Source organism: Hirsutella rhossiliensis, assembly GCF_020360975.1.
Source record: "Hirsutella rhossiliensis strain HR02 chromosome Unknown scaffold00001, whole genome shotgun sequence".
NCBI classification, from domain to species: Eukaryota; Fungi; Ascomycota; class Sordariomycetes; order Hypocreales; family Ophiocordycipitaceae; genus Hirsutella; species Hirsutella rhossiliensis.
In genome coordinates this window covers 10,876,805-10,897,126 of record NW_025408667.1, presented here as the reverse complement: position 1 = coordinate 10,897,126, position 20,322 = coordinate 10,876,805, and the positions used below count along the sequence as shown (strand labels likewise).

Genomic DNA, 20,322 nt, shown 5'->3' with positions numbered 1-20,322 from the left:
GAAAACCTTGGCAAAGAAAATCAGACACAGAAGAGATTATGTGCGGTACATAATGGAAAGCATCTCATGTAGCCGGATGAGAGGCAACATAGCTGCAAGTCGTTAGGTTATAGCAATTTTGAATATACTTACCAGCCGATTTAGAATCGTAGTAAGAATGTTACGTATATAAGTGCTAAGCTGTAAAGCTTGTTGGCCGTCTCTCCATCGCTATGAGAAGGTCATCACCTTAGTATACTCGGTGGTAAATCAAGCCCGTGTCGAGACGCATGGTTTGCGAAGTGTTCTGCATCTGCAAGTACTGCTTCACAGTTTTGCCAAGGGCAGAGAAATGCCGTTCGTTTCCTTTTAAGATGTTGACCCCGAATATGTCTTGCCAGGTTGCCCAGTCGCCATGTTTTAACCCGTTGGCTCCTTCCATGGCTGCCCTGCCATTGACAGAATGGGCACGTTGATCTTGCACTTTCCGACGAATCCACTATAGACTCGCTTGATTTTTCAAGTGATTCTAATTCTGGAATACCGTCCTCGATGCCATTATCGCGGATTGCCTGCGCACGGTAAGAGCGGAGGCTTCTCGTGACCGCTTGTTTGCGGCCTCTCTTCTCTGTCCCGCGACAAGGGCTTTCACGTCGCTTGCAAAGCCGGGTGAGTGCCGATATCAAATCCACACGCAAAGAGAGTAAAGATGCCGTGTCTGTCAACTCAGCTGCCCGTGAGAAGAGAAATGCAACCTGGGCCCGCTCTGGTAAGTCGTACTCTATGTTTGGCGGTGAGATGACGTCGGCAGGCTTTACACCCCGGAGTTGTCGATCAACCTCGTCCACATGGACATTGGTGTGAAAGTCTTGAATGGCTTTTTGTAATTGAGACGCCTTCAAGACCCGGCGCAAGTTGTTAATCTTCTTGTTGTAACGGTCGTATCGCTTCTGCATTTCAGTGCCTTCTGCGTGCTCTCGGCTGCGGTAACCTTGGCGTTTCCACTCTAGCATCGCTTGGTTTCTCTCGGCACGGTACTTAGTAAGTTTTTCATTTTTATGAACTTTCGCAATTTGTTGAACTGTCAGCTCTGTTGGAGCGCCGTCGTGGCGGCGAAGGCGGGCAGCCAGCTGCACAAGGTCGTGTTGTGGGGCTGTACCGAAGCAGATTGACTGACAATCCACGTCAATGAAGTTTGACATATAATATTGCAAGTAAGTGCTCGAATCTCCCCTTCGATGTCCCATAATTTTGTTTCTCTCCTCTGGCGTGAGCGCTTCTGCATAACGGCGTTATTGATGCTGCCAAATGAACGAACTGGGGGCACGAACCATTTAATTTCTTGCCAGACCCTCGGCGAAGGTCATACCATTCCAGCTGCTTTTCAATTCCAACCGAACGGCCCAGTCTTATCAAATGCCGTCGTTCCTTTTTGTAGTCAAGTGCCCTCTCTAATGAGATCTGTATACCGTGCTCAGTGTCTTCAACGTCTCGGAAAACCGGGCGCTTCAGCCACTCTTTTTTCCAAAGAAGACGAATGCGATCGGTGTCAGGTGGCACAATGAAACTATACAGGCTTTGTGGACCTGCCAAATCATTGACGAACGCACCGTCGCAAAATGCCAGAGCCATCATCGGGATTAGCGGGTCGTACAAGAGCAAATCATCTTCGCGAAAGGCAAATCTTTTCGGCTCTGAGCCTCCCGCCGTGCGCTTGATATGCTCTAGATTTACGATTAGAGCAATACGCGGCCGTGTGTCTCCTTTTACCGGAGGAAACAGTTGGAACTCTAAGTTCTCGTAGAGCAACTGCCCAATCAAGGCTCCCGGCCTGGTCGCGGTAGCGCCGGCCAGGATCAAGTTAACCGATAACTGGACACGAAGCCGCTCGTGAGCAAAAATCTCCTCGTCACGGATCCAAAGGTGGTTCAGCATGATGGCCAAGTCGTCAATGAAGATGCCAGATTTTTCCTTTTTGGATGTGTCCAAGCCATACTTTGGTGTAAGGTAGGTCGGAATCCACTGGTGTCGTCAACCCCTGATTGTAAAACTTGCCCAACTGACTTACATTTCGAATATCGAAAAGAACGCTTTCAGTCATCCACTTGGCGCTTTTCTGTGCGTAGACCTGGCTCAATCGCTTCCAGTATAACGCAATGGTGGACTCTTTCTTGATTCTCGAATTTTTCACTCTCTGGTCCAGGTAAACTTTGAATAATGCCGTGTCACACCGACGCAGTGACTCGATTGGTTCTTCATTTCGACGTCGGCAAAAACTGTCGAATGAACTGTCAGCACTGGGAGACCACTCCTTTCTCTCAACAAATGTGACTGACTGGGCCCATTGATCTTCTTCTCCGGCCATCGCTTGTAGGGTTTTTTTGCAATGGTTTGCTAGAGTTGGTCCCTCCGCTCGAAAACGCTCATAAAGCATGTTTTCTTCGAGCGACGGATGTTCGTTTCCATCTTGTTCATCTGAGTCGACATCGTAGTCCGTGTCAGGGGTAGAACTGACAAAGAGGTCTGCCTGCGACTCGAGACTAGGTAAAGATATTGATGTTCGTTCCTGCCCGCTGCTCCTGCAATTAGTGCGTTGAAACTCGAATTTGCGGCCGGAAGCGTTTGTGCGGCCAGTTGGTTCGCCGCCTTTAGCCTTTTGCTTGCAGGCTGCGAAGATATGATCATCTTCAGCCGGCGTCTGAGACTTTTGGAACTGGGGCCAATCGCTCTGTGTAGACGTTTCATGACGAATATTACGCCTCTGCAGTGCCCGCCGGGGAAGACTAGCTTGGCTGTCCATCGTCAGGGGGGACAAAATGCGACTGACAAATGGCGCAGGGACTGTAATGGCGAAGTGGTCATGAAATCGCGGTCAGCATGCAATGCAGTGTCTTGGGGTTTCTTAGAATCACAGCGGTACGTAAAACGCGTACGTTGAAGGGAAAGTGGTGGGTTAAGAAGGATGAGAACGACTCGTATTGGGAAGGGCCCCCTTGGGAATGACTGGCCCTCGTTACCTAATACGCGAAATGGTGTGTAAATCCGCAGCCACCTTTGAAGAGATGCGAGGTGCTGCCTGCAGCCAATAGCTGAACAGGTCCAAGCCGCCGGACCAACCAACCCGCCTGTCAACCACTCGGCATGCCGAGTTATTGCCCGTGCACTTTACTCCGTACATTGTAAGAAATTTGGTACGACCACCCCAACAGCCTACCACGCCTAACCCATGTTCGTCGGCTGATAAAGCACATTGGGCTCATGGTGCGTCCATGTCGGCCTGGCAGGTCCCTAGCGCCCTCACTGAAAGCCTGGTTTCATTTTATGGCAGCCAAGACTCGCCACAGAAGTCATTGCACTGCCGTCGCTGACTGTCCCCGAGACGTATTTCCGATCACCACCCCTAAATGCAGTATGCACCATTCAAGGTTCTCGCAGCCGATACTATGCGTGCGCGATTGTGCAACTGTGGTCATAAATCTCTTTCAGATATAAAACCAAGAAATATGTGGGCCTACTCATCACGTACATCAATTTGTACGCATGGCAGCGCCGAAGATACTGTAGCGAATGAGCCGCAGTTCACGCTCTGCTGCCCTTGCGCACTATCATGGTATATGTTAAATTCGCACTAGGTCCACGGAACAATAACGAGGCCGGGAATTCCCAAGCAGGTTTGCTGCAGTAGACGATTCCGGTTGCATGGATTCGTGAAGTGGTACAGGATGCCAGTCGAGCGCATAGGACGTGGGTCGCAGGGAAATAGCAAAGTCTTTTGCCGGTGACATTAAGAAGTGGGCGAAGATTACTGGCGAGTCGTAGTACATTCACCAAGTACCAGGAAGTTCGGGAGAATACCCTAACCAGAAAGTATATTTGCCTGTCGCTCGCTTCTGAATCTGTGATCTTGACAGAGTGAAGATCGTGGATCTCGGTGTTAATGCAACGCGACTGGCGAACCTGAGACTGACTAGTAAGACAGATCCGCATGCACGCTGCATCCTTCCGTTATTTCATTGAAGCAACTACGTGATTTTAAGATGATAGTCACTGCAGCCCGCCCTGACGACGCCACCTGTGCCGCCGTTCTTAGGCCAGCACAGAGACGCAGCTTCCCACATAATACGCACGCATTCATCTACCAACTTGTCCCAGTCGCCTGGATGAGAGGGAACATAATAGCTATCCGAGCAATCCATTTGCTTCGTAATAGCGTAGGAATACTCAATGTCCTCGCCGTCATCATGGATGCAGGCGGCCCAATCTGTGGATAAGCCTTGTGCGACAGTACAGTAACGCCAGGCATAATTTAGAAGCATTGTATCCTTTAATTTCTTCTGGCTTGGCGCATGACATTCCAATAGCTGTACTGCTACGGAAGGGGAAGATGTGGCCATCGGACGCGTTGCAGTCATAAACGGAAGCGTAATGCATGTAGTCGTAGTCTGCGGCTCACTCAAAGTAGCTATAGCAGAACCCCTATTGGTAGAAGTAGCCGTAGGTGGACTTGGCACGGAAGCTTCGTTAGATGTCTCTGGCGTAGTTGACGGGTGTTCGATGTTACAAACTGCTCCGGCCATATTTTCCCCTGCGCTAACCACTTCACTGTGGACGAGAGAAAAAACGATATACACTAGCCAAGTCAGCTCCATGGCGGGTCTTCTTAGAAGTGATACTATCTCATGACCCTATGGTGAAGCTTGCAACGCCTGCCGTGGACTTAAGTATATGATGGTCAGCGTACCGAGTGTCCCTTTATAAAGGCCAGAAATGGGTACACTAACTCAGTCTCGATTGAGTCCACTCTGTCCGTGGACTGGCTGATTTTATAGCAATTTATGAGCGGCTAATGGGCTAGAAGCAGTACGAAGCGTGTCAAGATGCCCATTTCTTTCCTGGAGTGTACAATGATTCCAGTGGCAATATTTTACCGTTCAAGAGGTGTTACAATCGTCTTCCTCAAATGTTAACTATCCTTATGTAATCGAACAACCAGCGCTCGGCTACTGCGTCTATCCCGTAGAGCGGCAGCCATAGTGTTAGTGAATGGATAATCACACCACCTAGCAAACGCCATCACGTAACGGGCAAATTGGGGCACGAACGCGAGGGCAAAAAAGTTTTTTTCTCTCGCAAACAGAATGAAATTCACAGTGAGCAGCAATTTATGCCAAGGGGCTCAAGCTCCTGAAAGTCTGACGATGCACTTCACGAGCAAAATGCGCGAAGGTTTGTCGTGGTGGAAACGGGTCCTGATACTGACTTCGGGCTCGAGTCTGTTAAATAGAGGCCAAGGTGCACAGCGCAAACATGATGATACTGTATGCTTGGTTTCGGCTTTCAAATGCAAAGGTGCCACGCCCTTTGAAGCTTCAGGAACCTCTATCCCAAAGGCTAAGCAGCGGTACAGTACTATGAAAGAGAGCTTCGGCATTCCTTTAGTCTCGTAGCCCCGCTCGTCCAATACTGTACGGATCAGGGGTCTGGAATGGACAGAGGAAAGGCGGGGTAACCGCCGATCGAGTGGGGTTCCGAGAGTCCCGGTGGACTTGAACATACTGCTATGCTACGCCTTATATAGCCCAATAGTCCCAAGACCACAGACCTATACCATGTTCCCTTGATCAATTCGCGCCGCTGTTTGCCATATTGCCATGCTTGTGCCAGTCAATCAACGCTATGACACTTGCAGTCAATATTCTTACTCCCCCACGGCCCTTCTTAAGAATAGAAGATGACGGGTCATTGCGTCTGCCAACTCTGCCACCGAGTTCTCGCCTCTCTCGAGGGCCTCAAACAGCACGACAGAGATGCCCATGATTGGAAATTTCCCCAATGCCATGAGGGTCGTCTGAGCAAGAAGACGCTCGCCATACACCAAAGAAAAACTAACCACTGCTATTGCGGAGACTGCAACAGATTGTTTTCGAGCCCCTCTGCGTTGGCTTCGCACCTACAGAGCTCCCTTCACTCGACAGAATTTCGCTGTTGTGACTGTGACCGCAACTTTACCAGCAGGTCAGCACTTGAGCAGCATCTTCGAGACAAAGTCCATCGCCAGCCTTCACTTACCGCTTGCTACTGCCCTAGATGTCGTCGGCGCTTTCGAGACGCCGCCGCCTTGAGACAGCATCAAAAGGAAGCACACGGGGACAGCTTAACAAAGAGCTGTCAGAAATGTGCGCGGAATTTTAAAAGCGCGTCTGCGTTGCAGCGACATCTCATATCTCCGATTCACCATCCACTAGGCAAAGTGCCGTGTCTCGCAGAATCGTGCGGCAGGCGTTTTTCCACTCCCTCGGGACTGATCCAACATCTCGAAAGTGGAGCGTGCTTGTCTGGCATGAACCGCCACAAAGTGAATCAAATTGTTTTGACGCATGACACAGAGCATCTTATTACTAAACCTCGGGGAAGAGTTGACGATGCAATGTTACAGGTCAATGAGCGCCTAGCGGAAACTCCATGCGCCCAGAGGAAAAGCATACACTCAGAAACTAAGTTGACTCCTCTGCTTACACCGCTTACACGAGACACCTCGACTCCAGAATGCGACAGCACATGTTCTAATGGTTGGGCAGTGCTTGTGTCCGAGGCGTCACAAAATCGCTGCCCTTTCTGCTCCCCGGACCGTCGCCCATTCTCCACAGCAGTAGCTTTGCGGCAGCACCTTCAATCGGCTGCCCATTGCGAGCCATTTGTCTACTGCCCTGCTGCGCTTGCGACAACAACGCCAAGCACACAGCAGGACTTAATCAAGTCTTTCACGACAATCAGTGGACTGGCACAACACCTCGAAAGTGGAGCTTGCATAGGCGGCACCACCACTGTCCGGAAGGCTGTCAAGTATCTCGAGGCACGACTCAAAGCATGGGGGCTAAATATTGGGCCACTAACGCTGGAAATGCAAATATTGATCATCTGTGTGGTGGACAATATCCGTACAGGGGTTAAAACTACAATATTATGTATACCACTGCCCATTGAGAAGAGACAGTCCGGAGGTGCCCGAGTATGTACTGTTGTGCAGCTATTCAATGTATGGATATCTAATTGTGGTTATTTGTCAATTTATTGATGTCGATTTAAACATCACTTTGCGCCACTGCGTTGTGCCCATACCTCGCATCTGGGCGTTATTTTACAGAACCCAAGGGTAGGGCCGGGCCGCCCAATCAGCCCGCGGAGTACCCTTTCCAGGTTAATAATTTAGTCAATTTAGCTCTGTGACGAAACAAATATCATCAAAGACCCTAACCCATAGTTAAATGTGCTGCACCCTACGAAGTACTGTACTCATAAAGCATTTAGAATTGCACGGCGTAAGCTCCTGGCTGTTATGTACATTTTTCAACTTATTAGGCGCTCTGCTGCCGCCAATTCTGGCTGTGGGCCGTTCTCGTAGTGGAGCGAGTCCGGATGGAGTACCTGAACTCCACTGTAGTAAATACAGTTGATGCGGTTAAATCCAATAGGGCCCATCCCATGGCAACATGTGGCCGTGGAACAATATGTAGTGGACTCGTGCGGCGAGTTTGAAAGTACGGTACGTAACACTTCGCGAGGCCGGTAAGTATGGCCACCGCATTCACACTGATCTTGCGGCTTGCGCCTATCAGTCTAGTTCTGGTTGGAGTGTTTCCTGTAAACAAGTACTTCCGAAGGCAAGAAGTGGGCAAGCACTACTGTCTGACAGACTGTCAACTGACGTGGACGGGGTTAACATCCTGGCCATACCCCGCGTACCCTCTCAAAGGCTTCTTCTATACACCGCCCGCCTTCTGCCGGCCTTCCAAGACAAGCTGGATGACCCATCGAGATTCTCCCAGAGCGACATCCACTCGATGGCTTGTTTCCACTTTTCTCTACGGAAACCCGAACAGTTGCTAGATGAATTGGACCGTGCTCTTCGTACGGCGGAAGAATAGTTCCGTGCGCTAGAAGAAGACAAGAGACGAATCCCCGCGCATATCAATTGGCCCGACTGTGATGCAGCCCACGAGTTAAGTCCGCGGGAAATCGTGTTCCGAAAATACACAACAAGTCTCTTAGCAGGAGTTGGTATTCAGACACCCTCGCTAACCAATGAGACATCTAGAATGCATCGCGGAGACTAGAAGAGGTCTTAGTCAAGGCTTGAGCAACATCCAGGCATCGTTAGACCAGCTAAGCCAAGATAGCTTCTTGTACCGAGTCCGGCTAGACTTGGGCAACGGAATGACGGCAGTCGTCTTCGCCCGCCCCAATTCCGCTTCATATTTACAATACAGCCCAGATTTCTTGTTGCGGGACTACACCTACAGTACAAATAAGCATTATATACTAGTCCTTGAAATGGTCGGAGTCGGACCATGTCAACTTATCTTTCTGTGCTTGTCTTCCTTTCGAGCGACTCAGCAGAGGTATCTCAAAATCTCGGGAGCGTTTAATGTCGCTATCGCACGAAATTTCCCAACGTGATTTCAACGGTACAGTAAATGATCACAACGAACAGATGTCTGGCTACGATGAAAGTTGCTGCCACTTGTTTTCCTTCCTCCGTGGAAGAAGGTTATTTGGTCTGACGAGACTTCGGTTATTCTTTTACACCGCCGAGGAAGCTATCGCGTCTGGAGAAAAGCTAACGAACGTTTCGTTCGGAGCTGTATTCGCGAGAGATGGAAAGGATCCTCCGAATTTATGTTCTGGGGCTGCTTTTCCTACGATAAAAAGGGCCCCTGCCACTGTTGGGCTCCAGAGACCGCTGCAGAGAAGAAAGCTTCCGAAGAAGATATCGCGAAAATGAACCAGGAATTAGAGCCCTTAATGAAAGAGACGTGGGAACTTAATAACGGCATACGACGACTAAACCTACGGCAGCTTCCCGGACCAAAGCCCAAATGGCGATGGAATTCGAAGAACGGCAAGCTTTCTCGAAGCTCTAAGCGCGGCGGCATCGATTGGTATCGCTACCAAACTAAGATCTTAATTCCAAAGCTCTTTTCCTTTCGCAAAGGAATGCGAGAAGGATCTTTCAGGGATACTTATACAAGAAGATAAAGCTCCAGCTCACAACCACTATATCCAGCAGCAGGTGTACGACTTATATAAAGTCCGGCGCCTTCTTTGGTGTGGCAATTCGCCTGATCTTAATGCTATTGAGCCTTGCTGGCCTTGGCTAAAAAGAACTACTACGAAAAAAGGCGCCCCGAAAAGCCGGGCTGAAGCTATTTCTGCTTGGGAGGCAGCTTGGAAAGAGCTGCCGCAAGAGAAGATAAAAGCTTGGATTGAGCGAATTCCTCGGCATGTGCAGAAAATCATTAAATTGGAAGGCGGCAATGAGTATCAAGAGGGAAGGAGGGATAGTATTAGCAGGGAATAAAGCCATAGAAATTTGGTACGTTCTTCCTTTTTATTGACAGGGGTTATTTTAGCGTCAGCAATGACTATTGAAAGCTGCCTCCGTAGCGTATACAAATTTGGTGGCGCTGAGACATGCGGGGGGGTCCCTCTTTTGAGACCGGCTCAATTTAGTGAGTTAATACTACCCGTTGGCTGAAGCTAGGCGCCCCGCCTAGCTTCAGCCAACGGGTATGGCGGTTGTGGCGCTCAGCCCCTGAATCAGCCACCAAAACACACGTACTCGGGGGGTTGACTAAGGGACTTAGGCCCCCCCTCTCCGGCCAACACCCCGAGTAGATAACTGTCAGAGGGAGCAGACTGACGGTCTAATCCGCACACGTATAAACTCCGGTGAAAGAGGCAGGTCAGACACAAGGACTTGAGTCAGGTATCGATACAGTAGAGGAACACTGCCCTAATCGGGATACACGGGAATTGGCCCTGATTCAGGGCCTCCACGGGTCCCAGATAGGTATCTATTCGTATAAATACCCCCTCAATGTCGCACAGATAGATAGAAAAACATGCATCATCGTTTGGACTCAATTGTGCCTGCCCTTATCCTTCCGCCCGCGCCCTCAGCTTGCTGAGAATAACCTATCCATAGGCGACAATGCAACAAGTGGCAATGCAGCTGAACTGTGCCCGCATGAGAGTAGCCTAGAAAGAGAGGGTTTCAAATGCGCCCCCTGTAGACTGTTTTTAAGACCCCGTAATAAGTACCTAGTCATCTACACTGCTATCACGGTGCAAGGTTGCTCAACGTCAGCCGACAGGGTTAAATCGATAGTTTGCCGCCACGTCGGTAGTCACGATGCGAGAAATCGAGCAAAGGCAGTGGACGTTCGAGTATATATGGACAACGCCTCAGCAAAGCACGCGCGAATGCACGTAAACATGCAGGTCGCACGACTATCAACATTCACCAACATTCCCATGCTTTTCGCTAGAAGATCGCTACCATGATAGAGTCACCATCCTCATTTATCGCATCCTCGATCCCTCTACTTCACAATGCGGTGAAATCTATAATTTTCAAATGCGCGGAGCTTCTCACGACGCTATTCATCTATAAGCTCTTCTCCCTCCTTGCCGCGCGGTCTAATCAATTCACATCGTACCTTATGTTCGCCGAAGGCTATATCCAACGCTGGCTGTTCGTCTCGTCCAATGGCCTCTCACGAGCCGGCCTTATCGTTCTCCTCTTTAGCGTTCTCCATGTGCTGTCTTCTCTCTATGGGACCCTACTCTGGGCACTAGATTCTCCAGGATACATCTTCAGAGAATCCAATATTACAGTCGCCGAATATAAGAGTTTGCGCAACACGGATTCTCCTTACATTATTCGGCTGGATTTCAACACCAGTAACTTGCAAACCACGGAGAAAACACTCGCACAGGTTATAGGATCTGAGCTTTTTAAGCCTGGCCTCAATTACACATTGACTGGTGAAGTTCAAAGGGGCACTCCCGAAATCACGATACCGACGCGGCAAGATAATGTCGGGGCGAGAATCTGGCTTGATAGCAACGGCTTCTCTGTTTCGACAGACAGTTACGCTATGTTACCTGTGTTTGCCGTCACCGATCACCAAAAGTTCCCTTTAGGATGCATACACTACGGCAGAGTCTCCACGGTCTGGAACTGCACCTTTAACAGCACGTTCTCACGGGGAATAGTTGGGCAAACCGTTGGGAGGCCCGAAGTACACTGGGACGACGAATCAGACCTGAAGCTGGATTCGAGATGGGTGAAACCAAACAGGGTCGACAACATTTGGGCTTCCTTCGGGACCGGTGGTGGGTCTGCGGTCATGATGCAGGTCTTTACCGTGACCAAGGGGACGAGACGCCATACTTTTGTTGAGAGTGTATTTCGCGCCACCATGGCAACAAGTCCGGCTGTTCCATTCGCTACCCAGGACGTTGAAGATTTAGTACGACGGACCTGGAGCACGAACGAGACTGACAGGAACAACCCGCTCATTGGCCAGATTGTGGAAGGGATAATGAGCGCGCAAGATCAAAACCTTAGCTACCATTTCGGAGTTGACGCGGCCGAGAACGGGAACCTCACGGTGTTTCAGTCTAGTTGGGGGTACTTCACTCTCACAAACAGCAATACTGGGAAAGCCGAATATTCCCTCGTTAGCGCCTCTGGGACCAACATCACGCTAATAAGATCCGAAACCATCGACAAACCACCGACACCATTTGAGAAATGCGACCATGGATCATTCCAGAACGAGGCGTTCGGTGGAAGGATCACCCAGACTGATTGCGCCTCTGCTAAACTCGATTACGACAGAAACGTGTTCTATGGCCAGGTAGACACTGCTGCTGTTTTGATTCTATACGGGCTTGGCAAGGTCCGTTCCAACTTCAGCTCAGATGCCCTCGATAACAACGCCCTATCTTGGACTCGGAACATGTGGGCCACGATGCAAGGGCTGCTTGTCGCAAGGGGCTATATAGTTAGCGTCGATCCAGCCCTTGTCACAATCAGTGTTAATAAGTTGATTGTTGCCATGTCTGGCCTACAGCTCCTTCTAAGCATGCTCGCTGTTGTCCTCGCGGGAGCTGCATGGCTTGCGCTGGCTTGCTTTGCGGATGCACACTGGTCCAACACGTTCTTATCAAGCTTTATACATACCACGACAGAGAGGGACGGGAAGAAGTCAAAACCTGGGTATGTGCACAACCCTCCAAGCGTTGAACTGTTAGCAGATGGGGATGGGAACTTTATTGCGGTCTCCGGGAAGGCAGTCATTCTTCAAGACCCACTTTTGGTCCCCATGGATTCCCCCAAGTGAAGGACCACAAGGAGAGGGTAAGCAAATGCAGGATGGACGTGCTACCTACCAACGACGGACCAAAAGAGAAGGAGAGAGGGGCGGCTGATAGATGATGATAATTTATTCCACCGGGAGGTAGGTCCCAATACAAGAATTGTTGGCCCGTGCACGCCGAGATCCTCTCGTCCCGCACTTGGGAGCCAATCTCCACCGCGGGCGGGAGGGCTAAACTACCCAGGGGAGTATTTCCCGGCGCGGCGCCTCCGCCAGGCTTTCTAATCATACGCGTAAGTTATGGTTCATTTAAGACAGTCTCTATGCCTTGAATTTCCTGTCTCGTCTTATTGTCACATCCTTCTTTGCCACAGAACGACGAGATTGTGATGGGTTCTAATAGTGTAAATTACAGCTATGTAGTCCTCGTGCGTTTTACATTCGAGCTGAGGAAAGAAGAAGGAAAGGAAAATAGAAGGACAGAAATCCTCCAACAAAATAGACTAAGCCGTTACTGGAGCAACAGTGCTTAGACCGACAAGGCACTGCCTTGTCCAGCAGGGCCTAGCCCGTTACATTACCTCCTTCCTCCCTTTAAGCGCTGTTGCTTGCGCCGTCGGATCTCCACGACTTCCTTAGGGCTGCTCTCCCATCTCTCAAATGCTTCTGTGTTCTTCAGATAGTCCACAGGTTCCCAGGTCGGCGTTGCATATGAGTGCCATTTCACCAGGAGCTTCTTCAAGCGTTTCTTCCCTCGTCCCACGACTTTCTCGTCTAAAATCCTATCGCACGGGGTGTAGAGCAGCAGCAAGCATGAAGATCAGGAAGTGGAAGAACTCTTGATTTAGCTATCTAGAGGGGAAAAGGAGCAACATCTTTATAGATGACATAAAGGAGTGGCTGGGAGATGCTAGAAGCATCTGATCATATAGTGTAGGTGCCTATAACGTGTGCATAATGTTGATGGTTGGTGTGGCTGTTTGGCATAGTGTAGATGGTAGGGGTTAGCCTGTTGGAGGCTGATATCCTGTGTGTGACAAATCCTTTCTACGAGCCATTTTTCGTGTCCATCCACTAGCATTGGCCCTTCCCGTGAGTCTTCGATATTTTGTGACGGTAGCGGATTGGCAGAGGCAGGCCTCAGCAGGTCGACGTGGAACACGGGGTGTATCCGCCCGGGAACATCCAGCTTGTATGAGTGTGAACTCTTCTGCTCGACCACTCTATACTTGGCATGCAGCCAGTCCAGCTTGGGTTGTGTGCTTGAGAAGTGAGGCGGAGGCGGCGTCGCGCTGGACAGCAAAATTTCACGTAATGCTGACTAACCAAAGATTGCGTAAACAACTCATTCCGGGGAAAGGCCTTGCAGCCAAAACATGACTTCCCCCACAAATTGCCAACGCAGACATCATGCCAGGCCAACGTTGTGCTCCCCGGCATGAAGCATTCAGGATTGTCCCCAAGACTCTGGCTTGGCAGGGCAGCCGGGAGCTCGTGACAGTTATTATTAGTTTCGATCTCGTGGCTAACCGTGGCCAGCATCGAGATCGGATACAGGGATCGAAGCCGACGGGACTGGGCAGGCTGGGGAGACCCATGACCGTGCAGAGGGTCAACTTGTCAGGTCCCCCCACTTGAGGCTCGGCAAGCATCTACCGTCGAGGCTCGGTGGCGAGTGCCTTACTCGCGACACACCAGGAAGAGGACTTCCCACTCCGTGGGATCAGGCCGCGTGCCCCTTCGTTTCGGAAGTGCTGTAGATGCTACACCCATGAAGAAAAACTCAGCTAGCATGATGCGGGCCTTGGCTGACATGAATACTCGCCAGACGTAATTTAGGAAGCGCGTTAAGCGGTTATAACATAGTATCAACTGAATCCTGCCCTAAAGATCTCGCCTCTTTCCCACCTTAGATAGCAGAATCAAGAGTCTTCCAGTCCCTGATCTTTATGCCCACTTGCTCATCCTTCGTGCGATAGTTATGAGCCCGGTCTGCCATTGACTGGGTATCTTATTCTCGTTCATTCCGCTGCGCAGAATAGCTTCCACAATGAGCTCAGCTCTAGATCTTGATGGCTCTTCCAAGGGCACCGTGCTCAACGGCCCTTGCGACTGGAAACAATGGATTTCTATCATCAAGAAATTCGCCACGTCCCACAGTCTTTGGGACTTTCTGGACCCTGCCGTCAAGGAGGGTAAGCCGGTTCTTCAGCAGCCAGTTGAACCAACATTCCGACAAATCAACCACGAAGCATCTGATCTCGTGGATCTGACCTCGGAGGAATTTCGCCGTCTCGAATTCCTCCACACCCAATACCGCTCGAAGCTTCAAGGGTATAGGGATCAAGTGAAGGCACTCGCCAGCCTTCAACAACACATCGTCAAGACCATCGGCAACTACTACAGCACCATTGCCGAGGAACACGACGTTGCAAAGCAACTTGCCTTGCTTCAGGCTCGTGTGGCCCCAACCGACTGGGCACTCGAGAGGAAGTTGTTCAGCGTTATCGTTCCACCCTTCAGTCGCCAAACAGGACCAAGATCGAAGCTTGGGTCACCCAATGGCAGAAAGTCCTCACTGAGGCAAAGCAATTAGGGCTTCCTGATGTCCAGGACCTTCGCCCTACCCAAGATTTCCTACAGGCTGTTTCGTCCATCAACGCCCCATTCACAGACTATTGGGTCAACAAAATGGAAGACGAGGCCGTATTCGGCAAGCCTGATTGGAAGACCGACTTCCCGGACGGCATTAAGATCAGTGAGATCTTTGAACGAGCTCACCGAATCAAGGCCGCCAACAACAGCAAAGGATCATTCGGAGCTGCCTTCCAAGGCAAGGGAGAGAAATCGGAGAGGAAAGAGGACAAGCCTAAGTGGTCTTCAAGCAAGAACGCTGATGGTGTTCCTATGTGTGTCTGCGGAGAATATCACCGCTTCGTAGATTGCTTCTATCTCATCAAATCAGCTCGGCCTGATGGCTGGACTCCTGATCAGAAGGTTGAGAAGAAGATCAAGGAAATCCTCGACTCCAATCCATGGGCAAAGAAGATGACGGAGAAAGCACAAGACTTCAAGAAGAAGGAAATGGAGAAATCGTCCGACTCCTCCGTTAAAGGCACAGCGTTTGCCGGTCTTCTACCAGCTCCTGACAACACACCGCCTCCTCAACACCTCCATCAACCAGTTTCTCGACGGGAAAGGCAGTCTACCCGCTGTATGACTCCTTTATCCTTGATTCCGGATCAGACACACACATTTGCAACAACCGATCCTGTTTTCTTGACTACACCGCCCTTGCAGAGCCAGAAGAGCTCTTTGCAGGCGATAGTCAACTTCAGATCCTTGGCTACGGCACAGTCCGTATGAAGCTTGAAGAAGGAGGACTTTTTCAGCTCAACGAAGTTGCCTTCGTGCCAAAATTCCACACCAACATCGCATCCTCGACCGCTTTCTTGCGAAGGGATACAACTGGAATCCACTATCTGGACGCGTCTCTAAAGACGATCAGATTATATTTCATACGAAACGCCGCTTTCGTCAACCGGTCATCGAGTTCAACCCGATTAAGGAGGACTCTCACGCCTCCAACTTCACATCTTCATCTGCACCTCGCGCAGTGAAAACAGCAGATGCTACGCTTTGGCATAAGCGCCTAGGTCACTTGAACGCTCAAGCCCTAGAGCATCTTGTTGAGAACACGACGGGTTCGAAGATCAAAGGCCCAGTTACCATCGATTGCACCGCGTGTTCCTTGGGAAGGGAAAGAAGGTCGTCTCTCGCCGAACCCTCAAAACCGAGCCCCAGACCATTCTGGAGAATCTACGTTGATATCTTCAGTATGAACACCTCATTCAACGGCAAGGAAGCTGTTCTTCTTATCAAAGATGAATTTACAAGCATGATCTTCATCTACCTTCTGAATGACGCGACACAAGGGTCCGTTATGACTGCTTTGAGAAACCACGAGGCAATGGTTCAACGCCAATGGAATCTCAACATTTGCATTATCCACCGTGATAACGATCGTTCTCTTCAGAGTGCGTATGAGAGCTGGATCGAGGAAAAGGGGATTCAAGATGAACCTTCTGCCCCTTACACTCCCACTCAAAACGGTTCTGCAGAGCGATCTGGGGGGGTAATATCTGCCCAGGCCAGAACAATGGGAATTGATGCCAATTTACCATCTGATCTTTGGCCAGAGACTTGGAAAGCAGCAGTGTTTTTGCACAACAGATCGCCCATGCAGAACCACAGCTTCCGAACGCCTTTCCAGCTGCTTCATCAGTGGCTGCGAGACAACAACAGAGACATAGGCTACCAGCAAGACCAGCCTGACATCACGTTTCTCAAGGCATACGGCTGCAGAGCCTATCCTTGACACCCCAGGCCCTTCAGAACAGACAGAAGAAGGACCTAAAGACCGACCTCACACAGAAATCGGTTATCTCGTTGGATATGATTCCACGAACATTTTCAGGATCTGATTCCGTCCACATCAGAAGTCCGAAGGGTCCGAGATGTGACCTTCAATGAAAGCATCTTCTATGACGGAAATGATCAGCCACCAGAACCTATCCCACAGCGCGTGGAAGTACAGCTTCCAGCCCACATCGAGGACGAGTCGGATTACGAGGAAATCCCCACTCAAATCGATGAACCTGAACCTGACCCCGTTGAGCAATCTCCTCAACCTCAGACCAAGGAGACGCCACCACGATTGTGGTACAACCCGAACCATCTGATCATGAGGACTCGGATGATCAGGATGAGTTTCATGACATTCAGCACCCATATCCGACACCGGACCCCGGTCCGAGTGACTCTCAGCCACGGCGCTCAGCCCGCACTCCAAAGCCTCGCAAGCTCAGTGCTTTTTCGGCCAACACTAAGGGTCAATTCCACAGCTCTTTCTTTCTCGGCAGAGAAGAAAACTTCACAGACGACACCTTCCTCCCGAACCTACGACGTATAAGGAACTTCGCACCCACAGATTTGGTCCTCAGTTCAGAGAAGGAGCCCACGCCGAGTGGAAAGCACTCCAACAGAGAGGAACCTTCAGAGCGGTCCCCAGAGACCAGGTCACGGGCAAGCTTTTGCCACTTACCTGGGTCTTTAAGTATAAGTTCGACAAGCTTGGCTTTCTTACAAAGTTCAAAGCCCGTCTTTGTGTTCGAGGAGATCTTCAACAGCTAGGTGACAAGGACACCTATGCAGCAACCCTTGCAGGACGTTCTTTCCGGATTCTCATGGCCATCACCGCCAAATTCGACCTTGAGACCCGACAGCTCGACGCAGTTAATGCCTTCACAAACGCCCTCTTAGAAGACGAGGAGGAGGTCTATGTAGCCTTCCCAGACGGATACTACAGACAGGGATGGGCTCTTCGCCTCATGCGAGCCCTCTATGGCCTCCGACGGTCCCCTCTTCTTTGGCAGAAGGAACTCACTGCTGCATTCAGAGAGCTTGGTCTTACACAGTGTCCCGACGAACCCTGCATCTTCCAGAATGACTGGCTCACTGTCTTCTTCTTCGTTGACGATATTGTTTTCCTCTATCGCAAGGAAAACGAGGACGCAGCTGATGAGATGGTTGCAGCCCTCAAGAGGAAGTACGCGATGACAGACCAAGGGGAATTACAATGGTTCCTTGGTATCAGAGTCCTGCGTGACAGACCCAACAGGAAGCTTTGGCTATGCCAAGACTCCTACATTGAAAGGATGGTTCAACGGTTCGACCTTGAACGGCGTGACCACTTCAGAGGAGCCCCTTTCCCGTGCAACGAAGTCCAGCCGCACACAGGGCAGGCTTCTCCAGACCAAATTCAGCTATACCAGAGCAAAGTTGGATCACTGAACTACGCCGCAGCTATCACCCGCTCGGACATAGCCAAGCCAGCGTCTAAACTAGCTGAATTCCTCAACAACCCTTCCGAGCATCACTCCAAGCTCGCAGACCATCTGATCGATTACCTCTACGCCACTAGGTATCTCGCCATCCAGTTTTCAGGGAAACCCTGCCTCGACGAGGATGTTGTTCCTCAGCTCCACGCTCAACATCATAGCGATTTCCAAAGCGCATCCGACGCTGCTTTCGCTGATGATAAAAAGACTCGCAAGTCATCCCAGGGTTCAATCCTTACCCTCTTCGGTGGCCCTATTGCTTGGAAAGCCGGTAAACAGGATACAGTCACCACTTCTTCCACAGAAGCTGAATTGCTTGCTCTCGCACACGGCAAAAGAGACTATTGCAACCTTCCGTCTCTTTGAGCAGCTCTCTTAAGCTTGATGGAATTCCGACGATCCAATGTGACAACCTTCAAACCATTCGTCTTGTTACACAGGATATTCCACGCCTCCGCACAGCCCTTCGTCACGTTGACATACACACCTGTTGGGCTAGGCAGGCATTTGAGAAAGGCCTCTATAAGCTCACTTATACGCCTACTTCCCAGATGATTGCAGACGGCCTCACCAAAGCTCTGCCAGGCCAGAAATTTGCTACTTTCGTCAAACAACTCGGTCTCGTCGATATCTCTACGTTGCTAGGGATCTAGTTTTTTCTTCAGTTTGCACTGCCCACTAGCCAGCACAACCTGGGGGGGTATGTCACACATAGGATATCAGCCTCCAACAGTCTGACCCCCTATTCGCACAGTCCGTTTCCACATTTCCCCACAGAAACTTCTAGGAGGCATCATCAACGCATCAGTGGCTTCCGAAGAGGAACAATGCCGCGGAAAAGCAAGAACAGCACCAAGCGCAACTCGAACCAATTCGAGTTGCTCGATGACGAGGATGACGGTACGAACGACAATGTGGCCTGTAGCATCATTGTGGCCAATTCGACAAGCGCGCCCGACGCGACAAGGACCAGCGCTCGCGGTCGCCCTCTGAAACCGACACTGCAATTCGACCCAGAACCGCGCCCATCACGAAAGAAATCCGCCGTCCCGAAAGCGAAATCGACGAATGCCGACCCCGGTGCCAACGAGGATTCATTGGCACGAATCGAAGCTCTTTTGAAACGCGTCGAGGAGCGGGCCGAAAGGGCAGAGAAACGCGTCGAGTCCTTGGAAGAGTTCATTCGAAACGAGCTCTTCCCACGCGTCGCTAGCCCTCCGGAGTCCGCCACTCCAAATGCGCCTCATCAGCAACAGCAACAGCACCTGCCACCTTCGCCACCACCCTCTCCAGTCCCAGGACCACTGCCAGGCATTGGGTTGACGAGTCGGGTCCTAGATAGTGACATAAAGGAAGGCAATGCCGGCACTATTCGTCGGCGCGCGAACGCTGCCCTTGAGAATTTGGTGTGACCTGTCTTGGCGTCAATTCTAAAGGAAACGGGCGTTTTCGGCTTCTCTTTCGAGAGACGGACGTCGATAAAGTACGGCAGAACGACACCTGGATAAGGACACATTTCGACAAGGGAACGCTATATGGGGAGCAGTGGTACCCTCTACGGGTTGATAGAGCCCATCGTGGGGTTGCGACGGATGATATCGGATGCGCCGTGTTTGGGCGGATGAACGGGGTGAAAGTGCACAAGATGCGATGGCTCGGGACAGCGTCTGTCGACAAGGAGTACCGCTCTCTGGTGGTACACCTGGATAAGAAAGAGGAGGTGGACAGGTTGCTTGCAAAACGAACGGTTGAGATGGCGAATGGCGAGTGTGCATACACGCGACCATTCGTTCAGGGACTTCAACCAGCGAGATGCTACCGTTGCCACCTCTACGGACACTTGCATTATCGCTGCAAGGCCCCAGCTCCGATCTGTGGACAGTGCGGCCAACCGGGCCATTCTGCGTCGACTTGCACCTCGAACGTTTTTAAGTGTGCAGCGTGCGGTGGAAAAGGAGCACACAAGGCTACAGATCCTGGGTGCCCGGTATATCGCCGGAACTCGCCAAGTTACGACCGTCGCCCTACTAACATACATCCTCTGTCTTAACCTTTCTTTTCAGCACAAACCTCTACCTATACCTGTGGTTGCCCCACAGCTGGTAGGTTAGCTACACCGGACGGCTAAAGGCAGGTGGACTCTTCGTCAAATGCGGCGGAGGAGAGTGGTCTGTACTCATCAGACAGGCTCCAGAATTGGAAAGGGACAGGTCAAATGAGCAAGAGACGGATTGAAGGATGTAAGAGAAATTTAGGCATTCGATCGGGACGAATTC

General features: G+C 50.7%; 4 protein-coding genes across 4 annotated transcripts; 3 read left to right on the top strand and 1 right to left on the bottom strand.

Moving 5' to 3' along the window:
* Nucleotides 1-627: 627 nt before the first annotated feature.
* Nucleotides 628-2,080, bottom strand: HRG_01378 (uncharacterized protein; the record flags this gene model as incomplete). The annotated part of the gene is made up of 6 exons (XM_044859849.1): nt 628-697; nt 760-970; nt 1,157-1,258; nt 1,311-1,356; nt 1,750-2,001; nt 2,048-2,080. 6 exons carry the CDS (start codon nt 2,078-2,080, stop codon nt 628-630), a joined length of 714 nt encoding a protein of 237 aa, XP_044726249.1.
* Nucleotides 2,081-10,919: 8,839 nt separating this feature from the next.
* HRG_01377 (uncharacterized protein) lies at nt 10,920-12,170 on the top strand (the record flags this gene model as incomplete). The annotated part of the gene is made up of 1 exon (XM_044859848.1): nt 10,920-12,170. One exon carries the CDS (start codon nt 10,920-10,922, stop codon nt 12,168-12,170), a length of 1,251 nt encoding a protein of 416 aa, XP_044726248.1.
* A 2,026-nt stretch (nt 12,171-14,196) lies between these two features.
* HRG_01376 (uncharacterized protein) lies at nt 14,197-15,121 on the top strand (the record flags this gene model as incomplete). The annotated part of the gene is made up of 3 exons (XM_044859847.1): nt 14,197-14,601; nt 14,670-15,055; nt 15,112-15,121. The coding sequence occupies 3 exons, from the start codon at nt 14,197-14,199 to the stop codon at nt 15,119-15,121; spliced, it is 801 nt and encodes a 266-aa protein (XP_044726247.1).
* Nucleotides 15,122-18,873: 3,752 nt separating this feature from the next.
* HRG_01375 (uncharacterized protein) lies at nt 18,874-19,458 on the top strand (the record flags this gene model as incomplete). Its single annotated transcript, XM_044859846.1, has 1 exon — nt 18,874-19,458. One exon carries the CDS (start codon nt 18,874-18,876, stop codon nt 19,456-19,458), a length of 585 nt encoding a protein of 194 aa, XP_044726246.1.
* Between the last annotated feature and the right edge of the window lie 864 nt (nt 19,459-20,322).